General features: G+C 45.1%; 1 protein-coding gene across 1 annotated transcript; it reads right to left on the reverse strand.

Annotated features, from left to right (window-relative positions):
* LOC310690825 (keratin, type I cytoskeletal 12-like) lies at window positions 1-11,529 on the reverse strand. The gene is made up of 8 exons (XM_083470401.1): window positions 10,252-11,529; window positions 8,222-8,304; window positions 7,242-7,398; window positions 5,575-5,736; window positions 4,929-5,054; window positions 2,465-2,682; window positions 1,544-1,713; window positions 1-366 (listed from the first exon to the last, which is right to left on the reverse strand). Exons 1-8 carry the CDS (start codon window positions 10,687-10,689, stop codon window positions 260-262), a joined length of 1,461 nt encoding a protein of 486 aa, XP_083326527.1. The 5' UTR covers window positions 10,690-11,529; the 3' UTR covers window positions 1-259.
* Window positions 11,530-13,513: the final 1,984 nt, after the last annotated feature.

The raw sequence follows: 13,513 nt of genomic DNA on the forward strand, positions 1-13,513 counted from the left end.
TCAAGTTTTGAACTACCTTTATATAAGAAGAAACAAGTAAAAATAGTTGCAGGAGTAGAAGCTGTAATTAACTTTTTTATTGTAAGAGAATTCTAAAGAGAGCAATGAGAATATCTAAACAGATTGCTAATTAAGGAAAGGAAATATTTCCATTGGCTTCTCTGTATGTTGGCGCATTAATGTGAAAGATGACACTTATTCTTCTTGCACTGCAGCATTTTCAGAAGCAGGAAAGTGTTTCTGGATAAAATCTTGATGTTTATATAACCGTGCTTTCTTTAACAGACTGAACCTTGGAGGAAGTTACTCGCCCGTGCTCGTCTAATTCCTCAATGATGGTTTTGATCACTCTCGTTTTCTTTGATTCTGAAGGCGGAAAAGACAAAAGAAAGACAAGTGACTGAAATGCCCTTGCCAAACGTTCTTTGGGACAGAATTTTTAATAGAATGGTATCTACCTGAATGACAAAGCCCCATCATCTGAGCACTTACCTGCACACATGCATATATACACCATTTAATTTGTATGCTGCCTTTCTGTCGTTCAAAGTTCAAGGCAGTTTACAACTTGAAAAAACTATTGGTACTTAATTGCAACATAGCAAAAGGAGTCATAAAAAATAAACAAATTCACAAGCAAATCAAACAATTTCCACACGAATAATAATATGATATAAAATAAAGATATATAAAATAATATCAATAACAGCAGCAACTGTCTTCAATAAAACTCCCTGAGCAACCCCCCCAGCCCAAGAGTCTGTTCAGCAGCCTCAGCTTTTGTAGCTGGAGTAAGTCCGGGCCCCACCCTCCCAGGCCAGGGGGAAGAAGTCCTGCAAGGCAGGAAGCAGCTCTTCCAGGACTCACAACCAAGAAGGCTCAGCACCTTTCTGGTGCAACATTTAGTACTTATTCAGCATCTTTCCCAACTCAATTTCTTTAGCGATTACAAATGTAAGAGTTACGCAGGCATGCATCTGCCCCCTAATTTGGAGAAGTGAAAATTTTGAAAGACAGGTGAATTTCAATTAGCATGTTAGGAAAGAGCAAATCAAGTGGGTTCACCTTAGATCTACGATTGAGCTGTAATAACTATTGAAATATTTAAAATATATTAAAATGAGAAATCTTCATCCAACCCAGGAGGAGTCTATCAGCACACCTGGAAGCTTTTGTTATTTCCAGACAGTTGCAGGCAGTGGGGGGTGGGGGGGGGTGGCACTTCCCTGACCTTCCATCGCCAGCATCTCTACAGCTTTGAAAGGGTGGGGCAAAGGGATGGGGAGGCCAGTGTGGTGCAAACACGCTGGCAGAGCCAATCCAGCCCTTTCTGAAAATAGTGAGTCTCTGTAGGCCATGTAACTTGCACCCCGGAATTCTGTTCATAGATGAGGTACATAGATAATTGCTTCTAACCCGAGAATTCTTTGCATTGATGAAATGGAAGGGGGAAGAAAAAAACGTACTGAGTCTGGGATGTTAAATTGGTCTTAGTCCCCAACCTATTAATAACATAGAAAGACAACCCCAAAATGATGCTTACCTTTTTCTTTGGATGCAGAATGCGCGTTCCCACCGGCAGTTCCTCTGCCACTGGAGTCTGTGCCAGACCCAGTGCCTCTTGCAGCAGATTCTGAGCCTCTTAATCCTGCAGCTGTTGCAGACCCCACATTTTTTGACCCCAGATCTTTGCTACCTCCGTGTCCAGATGCACTGCAATAGGCAATAGGTTTGTTTGTGTTACCCTTGCTTATTTATTTTATTCAGTTTGTATACCGCTCTGCGTCCAAAGATCACAAGGGCGGTTCACAACATAAAAATACAAAATGAGAACATTAAAAACCCCCAAACAAAAGTAAATAGTAGGTGAATAAAAACTTGTTGGGGGGTATACAGCACAAAGGCCTTTAAAAAAGCAACACATTCAGACATTCAGAACAGAAGACCCAGAGTCAGGTTATGGGTCAGACCAGTGGCTCATCGCCACTGGCAATAGTTTATTTTCTAGCACAGATGTCCTTCCTTCTGTCCATCCCGAATCTTCCACCATTCCATTTCATTGGCTGACACCCAGGTTCTAGTACGTTTAACTATAATGGGGCTTGATGCCTTGTCACACCAGGGGCAAGGGAGCCTGTGGACCTGCCGTTGTTGTTAAACTGCAGTTCTCAGCATCCCTGAGCATTGTCCATGCTGACTGGGGATGATGGGAGTTGAAGTCCAACACTGCCTGGAGGCGGGCCACAGATCCCTCATTCCTTGCTTGCAAAGTAATTCTACTCAATGTGCTTTTCACATTCATGCCAGTTTAAAGAGTGTCTGAAGTGCAGCCGATTTGTCCCACAGGAGATAATTTTACACCTTTTTGGATAGTAAGATGCTCCTTATTGTCAGTGGTTTATGGCAAGCCTGGGTTGCAAAGTTGATCCCTTTCTTGCCTGGTGGTTCTTTTTTTGCTCCCTACCTTACTTCTCCATCGATCAGATGCCGGTATGTCTCAATCTCATTCTCAAGGCGGATCTTGATATCCAGCAGCTGCCTGTAGTCTGCATTTTGGCATTCCATGTCCTCCCTGATTTGTTGTACTTGGGTCTCCACGTTGCCAATCAACCCTTGCATCTGGGAGATCTGGGCACAGTAGCGGCCTTCTGTCTCCGCCAAGGTGGCTTCCAGCGATTGCCTCTGAGAGGGAAAAGGGTGCCATAACACAAACGTAACATATAGGGCGTGTTTTAGGCCATCAGCATTTTGGAAGGTTGCTTCCAGACCCCAGAGTGTCCTGGGAGGATGTCAACTGCTAAGGAATTCCAGGCTGTTTCAGACACATGCCCACGTCCCTAAGTCATTCTTATCTTGTGTACCTAATGAAATCTATCCGCCAGATGTACCAATTCCACTAAGTTGCAAGAGCAATATTGCATTTGCATGCACATATCTTTTTTTTTTTTTTAAAAAGAAGCACTTAAGCTCTGCTTGTACGGACCCAGGGATGGTATCGTTTGAGTATCTAGATTTCAGTTACAGTTCCAAAGTGCTATGTTTGGTGTGCTCAAGGGCTTTGAAAAATTTGATCTCTTTCTCTTTGTGCAGCAGACTCCTGTTCCAAAATGCAAACCTATATCTGAAAACAACTCGGCTTCAAAAGTGCTTTGTTTTGTGGCACGATGGGCTGCTGAGAGCAAGTTACATGGCTAAGAAAAAGCAAGCAAGGGCTGCCAATCTGAAATGGACTTGCAGTCTGCCTTGGGGGACCTAGACCAGTCCCCCTGCCACAGTTATTTGTCCCCAAGGTGCTCCTTGCAGTAGGGGAAGGGGCAGAGCTCATGCTTTACCCTTGGAAAGGATCAGTGTCGATCCCTGCCATTTCTAGGTAGGGCTGGCCGAAACTCTTGTCTGAAAGGGAGTTGTGTAGACAATACTGAGCAAGTTGGACCAATCTTCTGACTCAGTCGAAGGCAGTTTCCTATGTTCCTGTGAGTTTCAGCAATAAAGTGGCACAGGGCCGCATCTGGCACAGGAACAAGTTTTGAATTGGGACCCTGTGGCTTCTTCAGAATAAAAAAATTGGTCAGGTTTTTGGTGTTGCTTTTTTAAGTACAAACGATTTAACGTGTAGGCTGACCCTTTTGTGAATAACTCAAGCCCAAACCTGCAAATTGCACAAAGCTACCTGTGTGGTTCTTTGTATTTTGGCTGCTGTGCTCAAAAGGCCTTTGTTTCTAACACGTTGCCACCTGTCCTGGCCCCTTGACAAGGAGGAGGCTCAAACTCAAATCCATTAAATAAATAATCTATAGGAGTTCGTGCTGTGCTGAAATCTTTCCTCCAAACGGATCTCGTGAGTTTTGTTCTTCTGCAAAAGAGGCTTCTGCTTTAATTCCTCATGTGCTTGGGAATTTCTTTAGAATTTCAGTCTTGAGCTTACCTTCTCCTTGTGAGGTGCCTGAGGATGGTGTATGCTGTTTTCCCCACACAAACATTATTCAAACATTTTTCTAATGATTTGCAGCCTCCCTGGCTACCCATACTTCCTCAACTGACAAAGCCCCATTGGAGGAGTTCCTATGGAACTTTAATGGAAGTCTGGGCACCTGGGGAGGCTGCAGGGTGCAGACCACTGGTGAGACGATTTGTAGAATGAAATAAAAGCTATTCACAAGCATCCTTCAGCCACCTCAAAAGTAAGGTAAGGAGATCAAGCTCCCTGACTTCATTCACAAGTCTATTGATTTTTGGTTCCAATTTCTTTTCTCATTAACTGACAGAGGATGGAGGAGAAATTTTCAGCACTGCACTTATAAGACTCCCTGTAACCAGTGAGATGGCATTCAGGTCTTGTCATTCTTGGTACAACATGACTAAAATGGAGAGATTGCTAAGATTATTTGCCATTCAGAGAAAGCAAGCTGCTGCAGAATGAGACAACCCAGTGGTCCATCCAATTGCTTATTGTCATAGCTAGCAGCTTGTAATGAAAAGAGAGGCAAATAAAGAATGACTGTTATTTCCAGGGACTCTTGATAACTTCTAACCAACTTAAGCCCTTTTCACCACTTGTGTATGTAAACAAATTATGAAGAGGGTTCAGGGGTTGTGTGTATCATCTGAACCCTAAACAGCGGTCAATCTTAACTAAAGTTAGTGAAAACAAGCCAGTTTCACGAACTATTCTTTGAAGTTGACTTGTTTTCATTAACCACAATGAAGATTACATAAAGGTCTAGGTTTGAATGAAGCAGGGGTGAAAGCTTCAAAGGACACAAGGGTTTTTTTGGGGTGGGGAACTAGGCTCATTCTCATAATGCTTAATGTGACTTAGCTTTGTTCCTGAACCAGCCTTGTAAGAGGGAGGTGTATATTTCAGGGAGATGTTTGTCTTAATCATTCAAACACGATTATGCTATCTGGCAGAGATCTCTTCCCCATACCAAAGCAAGTTGAGATGTCAGGTCTATCTCCAAAGCCTGAAGGGTGCGTTTCAAATCTGTGATCTCATTCTTATTGGTGCTGGTCTCCTTGGCACTCACGTTGATCATCACGTTCAGTTCCTTACTCTGCAATAATTCAATAACAGCGTTTGAGCGGTATAGTATTCAAATGACGGAAATGTGGTTGGAGCAATTTTCCAGAAACTTAGCGGCTCTACCCCATTTGTAAAATGAGAGCTCCAGGTATAACGGACCCCAGTAACAGAAAGCATAAGAGTAGGGCACTCTGTACATGTTCAGTGTATCTTATACACCCTCCAACTTCTCCAGGTTTCTTCTGCAGAATTTGGAGTTTTACAGGGAAGAACGAATGCTACGTTTAAAGGGCAATAGGGGGAATGAGCAGCCAGGGAACCGTGGAGAGACATGCACTTGTGAAACCTGCAGAAGTCTCTTGTTCTGTTATGCCTGGAACCACTGCGCAGTGGTAATCTGCTGGCTTATTTTAATGGGCACGTTTAAGCTGTTTCACAAACAAGGAAATGAGATGATTGGACTGACAAATGTCATTTCATTTCTTTTTTTTAAAAAACAGATTTGCTGGTAGATTGCTGATTTTTAGACACATCCCTGCATTTTAGTTTACCTTTTCGGCGAACCAGGTTTCTGCATCCTTGCGATTTTGCTCTGCCAGAGCCTCATACTCTGCCCTCATCTTGTTCAAGAGGGTAGTTAGGTCAATTCCTGGGGCAGCGTTCATTTCGACGTTGATGTTCCCGGAGGTCGCGCCTTGCAAACTTTTCATTTCCTACATGCAGAAAGAAAGGGAAGAAGGAAAGAGGAAGGGACAAACAAACAAACAAACAAAATGCCTCAGGACCATAACTCAGTTGGTACATTTGCAAACATAAGAAGAATTGCACTGGATCAGAGTCCCAGCCTGTCCATGGAAAGCCCTCAAGCAGAACTTGTGCATTTCCCTTCTCTCATATCTACCATATTTTTTGCTCTATAAGACTCACTTTTTCCCTCCTAAAAAGTAAGGGGAAATGTGTGTGTGTCTTATGGAGCGAATGCAGGCTGCGCAGCTATCCCAGAAGCCAGAACAGCAAGAGGGATCGTTGCTTTCACTGCACAGCGATCCCTCTTGCTCTTCTGGCTTCTGAGATTTAGAATATTTTTTTTCTTGTTTTCCTCCTCCAAAAACTAGGTGCGTCTTGTGGTCTGGTGCGTCTTATAGAGCGAAAAATACGGTACTCGCTACCAACCAGTAATCAGAGGCACAATCTCTTGATCCTGGTTGTAATACATATCCACACTCATTAGTCATTTTCTGCATATTCACAGGGGCAACACGTTGACTTCATTTACACATGCAGCATTTCCACATCCCTAGAAACATGAATATTCATTGGCCAGTCGTTGCCTCTCTGCCTAACCTACTACTCCCCAGGCTTGTTGCAGGGATTAAATGAGGAGGAGGAGAACCACGTACACAACCTTGATCTCCTTGGAAGAAAGAAGGCGGGATATAAATGCAATCAATCCACCAATCAAGATAAGCTCAGCATTTGGGTTCCTGTAAACTTTCCCCATCCCTGGGAGTAAGTGAATAGGCAGACAGGCAGACAGTGAAAGCCAGCAGGGAGGAAGCATCACAGCCAGAAAAGCAACAGCTCAGAGGGGTAGGAGTAGTGGGGGGCAGGGGGGGGGCTCAAAAGGAATAGGTTGGGGGTTGCCATCCCACTTGATCCGCTGCTGCTTGGGGGGCTCCCTCATTCTGGTTAATGCAGTGGAGAACCTGTAACCCAGGGGTATGGAACTTCTGTCCCAAATCTGAGGAATTTGATCACCCTTCAGTTTTGCTAGCCTTATGCTTTCTCACACCTCCTGTAAGCTGCTGAGCTTTTGCTCAGTGAAGCACCTCTTGGTATCATTATTGTTATCAGCACGGAACATTCCCTAAATCCAACCATTTTGGATCGCTAACTGATCAAGTTGTACAGGGGAGTTGCTAAATACGAAGAGGATTTGGGGCACTGGCGCAGGAAACAAATTTGCATAGATCAGCATATGCAAACTGTGTATGCCTCTGGGCAACTTAAGATTAGTGGACTGCTGGGATCTTGCTGTGCTTTGAGGTGTGCCCAGCTGACCTTTAACTTAGCAAAGTTCAAAACAAAACAAGTTCACGAAAAGGAACAGGGTGGAACAGGACACCTAGGGCTCAGTGCAAAAGTCCTGGAGCTCAGGAACCCCCTAACAACACCTGGAGTTATGCTGTCAGTTGCTTGAGCAAGATGGCTGCCTTACCTCTTCGTGGTTCTTCTTGAGGTAAGCCAGCTCTTCAGTCAGGGTCTCAATCTGCATTTCTAGGTCGCTCCTGGACAGAGTCAGTTCATCAAGGACTTTGCGCAGACCATTGATGTCTGCCTCAACGCTCTGGCGGAGGAACACCTCATTTTCATACCTTTGAAGAGGAATTATTATTATTTCTTAAAGTGCTTAGCTTGCTCAGGTACTTAACTTTGGCTATTGCATTGGCTTGGCCAGTTATTTGATTGTCATTGTGTTGAGAAGCCTGAGACTCTGCTTATCAGGCTGTTTGTTTTGGTCATATTTACAGTGGTACCTCGCAAGACGAATGCCTCGCAAGATGAAAAACTCGCAAGATGAAAGAGTTTTTCGTTTTTTGAGTTGCTTCGCAAGACGAATTTCCCTATGGGCTTGCTTCGCAAGATGAAAACGTCTTGCAAGTTTGTTTCCTTTTTCTTAAAACCGCATTCCTATGGGAAACCGTGCTTCACAAGACGAAAAATTCGCAAGACGAAAAAACTCGCAGAACGAATTAATTTCGTCTTGCGAGGCACCACTGTACAAGTAAAATTAGGTATATACAGTTCCCCCCCAAGCTGGAACCAGTGCTTTTTTTCTTAAAAAATGCTTAGGGGTACTCTCATTCTGTCTGAGACTCAGGAAACAACATGACAGGAAATGAGGCCACCATCGGGGGTAGCAACGGAACTGATGATTCACCGCGATAGAGAAGAAACTAATTTAAAAAAAAAAATTTAGTTTCTTCTCCCATTAGATTCAAAAAATGTTTAGGGGTATGCGTGCCCCTGCGTCCCCCCAGGAAAAAAGCCGGAACTCTCTGGAGCTCAGTTTTGGCACCTCTCAGGTGGGCGCTATTGCCATGATAAGAGAACAAGGAAGGTTTCATGGTGAGTTCCAGCACCTCTTTTTTTAAAAAAGAAAAATAGTACAGATACCCTGATTGGGTTCAAGCTTACTTCATTTTGAAGTCATCTGCAGCCAGCCTGGCATTGTCTATCTGCAGGATAATGCTGGCATTTGTGACGCTCGCAGCAATGATCTGCATTGGAGGGGGAGATAGAAAGAGGAAGAGGTGCTGAAGTAAAAAAGCAAATCGTTTATATTATTTACACAAAAAGATTACATCCTTCTCTCCCCCCCCAGCAAAATTGCTCAAAGCGGCTAGAAAAATTCTAAAACAAACGTAAAGATGAAAAATAAGAGTAAATGCCTCATTAAAACACATGAAGGGGCATTGGGCTGAGTTTTACTCAGAGCAGAGCAATCAGAATTAACATGACCAAGGGCACAATCCTAAAGCTGAATTTGTTTTATTTATTACATTCACATCTCACCTTTCCTCTAGGAAGCTTAAGCTGGTCAACAGACTTCAACTCCTCCCCATTTGATCTGCACAATAGCCCTGAGAGGTAGGTTAAGTTGAGAGACTTTGTGTAGCCCAGGGTCACTCAGTGAGCTTCATGGCTGAGGGGGGATTTGAACCCTGGTCTCCCAAGTCCTAGTCTAGCATTCTAACCATTACACCACACTGGCTCTCAATCACCTGGCCAGGCTATGTTGCTTTAACTACCTGATCCTGGCTGAGCCATAGATATGGCCTCTGTATCTCCCATATCCCAGTTTGGCCAGGACCCAGCTGCCTGGGCTGAGCCCAGTAGTCCTTCAGCTGGCCTAAACCTTGAACAAGTGACATCCTGGGGTTGAGGTGAGAGTGAGACAGGAGGGGGACTTAGGCTGGATCCTAAGCAGAGTCACGTGACCTGAGAACCTGGCCTACATTAACCTGGCAAACGGGGATATAAATCCAACTCTCTTCTAAGGGCTTGCTTTCAATAGAGTCAAAGAACTGTACAGTTGGGAGAGGCCACAAGGGTAAAATCTTTTTGCTCCGCATGGGGCTTGAACCCACAACCATGAGATTAAGAGTCCTCATGCTCTATCAACTGAGCTGCTTTACCTGCCAAGTTTAGGGCAGCTAAACTAGCACAGGCCACTCCTGAATGGAGCTTGGATCTGGCAGACATTAACACCTGCTCAACGTAAACCAGCTTAATTTACACTGGCTCCCATCCTTGGGTCCATTCAGTTCAATGGGTCTGCTCTGAGTGGAGAGAAGCCATAAAAAGCAAAGGTAGCCTGTTGATCTGTAAGAGAATACCCTCCCCCTTCATAAATCTCACAGACAGGCAGTAGTAGGACCGACTTGCATAATCACAAAATTATGGCACGCTTGATTGCGATTCAGTTCACATTTAAAGGCAAACCTGCGAATTTGCACTGCCGGAAACAACAAGCGAACTAATACGCAGACATCCTTGACAACCACACTTCATCAAACATACTGGTGTAAAGTGTGCATAAAACTGCACATGTTTAATTTCCCTTGATAGAAAACATACCCCCCCCCCGTTATTTTCACTAGCATATGCATTTTTGCACACACTTTATCCTAGCATATGCATCAATGAATATACATTAAGTAAAATTACAGAAGAATGTCCCCATCAGGTGAAATTCACTGGTGAATTTAAGACTGGGGAAATAAGAAACTGGGAGAAGCCGAAAGTGACAGATTTGCCCACCTCTGGGTTAAACCACAGAGCCTAGGACTTGCTGATCAGAAGGTCAGCGGTTCGAATCCCCACAACGGGGTGAGCTCCCATTGCTCGGTCCCTGTTCCTGCCAACTTAGCAGTTCGAAAGCACGTCAAAGTGCAAGTAGATAAATAGGTACCACTCTGGTGGGAAGGAAAACAGCGTTTCCGTGCGCTGCTCTGGTTCGCCAGAAGTGGCTTAGTCATACTGGCCACATGACCCGGAAGCTGTACGCCGGCTCCCTCGGCCAATAAAGCGAGATGAGCGCCGCAACCACAGAGTCGGTCACGACTGGACCTAATAGTCAGGGGTCCCTTTACCTTTACCTCTCTTCCATCTTTAGCCAGCCTCATGCCTCCAAAATCTCCCTTCCCTTCCCAAGTCTTGCTCACCTTATTTCGAAGGTCCTCAATAGTGGTGTGGTATTTGCTGTAGTCGCGGAGGCCTCCGTCGGCGTGCGACGCCGATTTCTCATACCAGCTTTTGATTTTGAGCTCCAGGTCGCTGTTGGCCTCCTCCAGAGCCCGCACCTTGGATAGGTAGGAGGCCAAGCGGTCGTTCAGGTTCTGCATGGTTTCTTTCTCCCCTCCCGAGAGAAGCCCACCATCGCTGCCGGCTGCGCCACAGCTGTAGCTCTGGAAGCAGCTCCCAGTCCCACCTCCCAGGCTGCCCCATCCTGACCCCATGCCCCAGGCTGCCCCACCACCAAAACTCCTTGCGCTGAAGGACCCTCCACCCAAGGCATGCGCTCCGCAGCCAGAAAGCTTTATAGACGGCCCGCCACAGCGAGAGGAGGAAACCTGCCTAGATCCCCGGCTAAAGTAAGACATGATCTCAAGGAAGTTTTAAGCAAGCTTGCGGGGAGAAAAGCAGAAGATTCACCCAAGGGGAGTTTTCTTGAGCAGTCAGAAGAGCATCAAGGTTTTATATGCCGACTTTGTTAAGGGTGTGTTCCTTCGTTGGAACGTCATTTCATCGCTGCATTGTTTGTTTGGAAGATTTATCATTTCAAGCCTTCATGACTGATGGATATTAATAACTTGGCCCGGTCTTCCATCGTGTTCATTTGCCCCCTGGGCCATTTGTGAGTCTTCTCTCACCCCACTCCCAAGATGGCGAATGGGTGGATGTCACCTGGCCGAAACATTCATCATCACCACCATCTTTTCAGCGAGGTTGAGTAATTCCTCCCATCCCACCGCCGTCTCTCTCTGTGTGTTTTCAAAGCCCATCATTATAAACATATTTCTTTGGGTCCCTACCCACTTCTTTTTCACACTCGCACTTGCGACACTCTTTTGTGGCAGAGGGGTGTGCAAACCGCTTTTCAAGGATGGTTCCCTCGCGTTGCGATTTCCTCACCCTGGGTGGTGCAGAGAGAGAACTATGCAGTTTGCATTAGCCCTGCGAAATTGTCTCAGCTGTCTCAGCTGTCTACTTTTCTGACGCGGAAGTTTGATAGTCTCATTATTTCTTTAAGCACCGCGTTTTAAGGCTAAACTCACAAGGCGCTGCTTTGATTTCCTGAAGCTTTTTGCTCTCAAATTGTCAAGGATCCAGTGAATGAAACATATTTAAAGAATCTGCTTGATCAAACCGGCTTTTGGAACACTTGGGAAATGGAAACTAATGGTTTCGTGAGGAAGTGTAGGACGATTGAGGAGATCGCTTTTGCTGAATCAAGTCAGCTTGAAGACTTAGGCGTTCCTAAGAAAAAATAAAAGATACGTACATCCAGGACAAGGCAGTATGACAAAATCATTATTCTTGTGTGTACTTGTTGCTGGGAATCTCAGATGGGGAGAACCCTGTGACACTCAAGTCCTGCTTGTGGATTGTGAGAACAGGACAGAGGAGGTCATCCCAACGTCTTGTATGGTTTAACTATGCTGTGTGTGATGAATTACCTCCTGTTGCCTCTCCTCAGTCCTCAGCTTCTTTGGATCACCTTGGCTTCTAGGCTGCTTCTGAAGCTGGTTCGGAAACTTCAGCTAGTGCAGAATTGAGTAGCCACGTTGCTTACCGGAGCAAGACAGTTTAAGCATATTACAGCGATCCCGGTCAAACTGCACTGGCTACCAATTAGTTTCCGGGCCCAATTCAAAGTGCTGGTTTTGCCTTATAAAGCCTTAAACAGCTCAGGACTGCAATACCTCACGGACCGCCTCTTTCCATATGAACCTACCTGGACCCTGTGATCATCTTCTGAGGCCCTTGTTCATGTGCCTCCTCCTTGAGAGGTCCGGAGGGTGGCAACACAAGAACGAGGCCTTCTCTGCAGTGGTACCCCGTCTGTGGAATGCTCTCCCCAGGGAAGTTCACCTGGCACCTTCATTATACACCTTTAGGCAAAAATGTTCCTTTTTAACCAGGCCTTTGGTTGACCTGATCAACATCCCATACCCTTTTAAAATGTAGCTCTTTTTTTGGAGGGTATTATTGGGTTATTGCTTTTGTTTTGATTTTATATATTGCAATCTTTTTTGTGAACCGCCCTGAGACCTCTGGGTATAGGGCGGTATATAAATTCAATTAATAATAATGATAATAATAATAATACAGGGAGGGAAAAGGTCTCTCCATCCACTTTCTCTGCACACAACACAGTATTCCGAATGTGGCTGCACTAGGCATATTTTAGCAATATTAGTTTCAATTTCCGCTGTATACTTGAAGCTTTTCCATTCTATGTGTGCAGACTTGTGAGATCCAGAGCTCACCAACTGGAACCAGGTGCCACATCAGTCCAGAGGGCAGAGAAGGGGCTGAACAGTCGGTGCTCAAATGTCAGGATCAGAATTGCCTCTGAGCTCATGCTCTGTGCAGGAATCTGTTTTCAGTACAAGAACTGAGTCCACAGTGCTTTCTTTCAAAATCCACTCATTCCCCACCCAAGCATTTTTCATTACAACCACCTCACTTAGGGGTACCCTCTTGTTTTTTAAAAAAATTGATATTGCTAAACAACTGGGAGTCAGAAACCCTTGCCATTCTCAGTGTCGGATTTACGTATAAGCTAAACAAGCTATAGCTTAGGGCCCCACTCTCTTGGAGCCCTCCCCCCAAAAAACACACACACACCTGGATGTACATTTCCAAAATATAAGATGAAAAACAAATAAAATAAAACCTACACACAGCAACAGTGTTTTGTGTTGTGTAGGCTCCTATGATGTAAGTAATGGACCCTGCCTGCTAGCCTGCTCCCTAAAATATCACTGGTTTGCTCATTTCTATATATAGGGTGCCTACATTCTGCATGGACTGGTTGCATGGCAACGTGTGCAAATGGCTTTAGGTACCTTTTATGTCCATAAATTACCATATAGCATATATTCAACACAAAAAACAGTGACAATTTGTTGTTGACAAAGGGTAAGGTAAAGGTAAAGGGACCCCTGACCACTAGGTCCAATCGTGACCGACTCTGGGGTTGCGGCGCTCATCTCGCTTTACTGGCCGAGGGAGCCGGCGTACAGCTTCCGGGTCATGTGGCCAGCATGACTAAGCCGCTTCTGGCAAACCAGAGCAGCACACGAAAACCTATTTATCTACTTGCACTTTGACGTGCTTTCGAACTGCTAGGTTGGCAGGAGCAGGGAACGAGGAACGGGAGCTCACACTGTCATGGGGATTTGAACCGCCGACCCTCTG

The sequence above is a fragment of the Podarcis liolepis genome (genome assembly GCF_965112155.1).
Source record: "Podarcis liolepis genome assembly, chromosome: 13".
NCBI classification, from domain to species: domain Eukaryota; kingdom Metazoa; phylum Chordata; class Lepidosauria; order Squamata; family Lacertidae; genus Podarcis; species Podarcis liolepis.

What these genes read in the sequence shown, in the direction of transcription:
- LOC310690825 (XM_083470401.1), bottom strand. Translation starts at nt 10,689, where the DNA reads ATGTCTTACTTTAGCCGGGGATCTAGGCAGGTTTCCTCCTCTCGCTGT. An exon ending in AAACCTGGTTCGCCGAAAAG is followed by an intron (nt 5,055 to 5,574) that starts GTAAACTAAAAT and finishes GAATTATTGCAG; the next exon opens with AGTAAGGAACTGAACGTGAT. An exon ending in CTGATCGATGGAGAAGTAAG is followed by an intron (nt 1,714 to 2,464) that starts GTAGGGAGCAAA and finishes TGCCTATTGCAG; the next exon opens with TGCATCTGGACACGGAGGTA.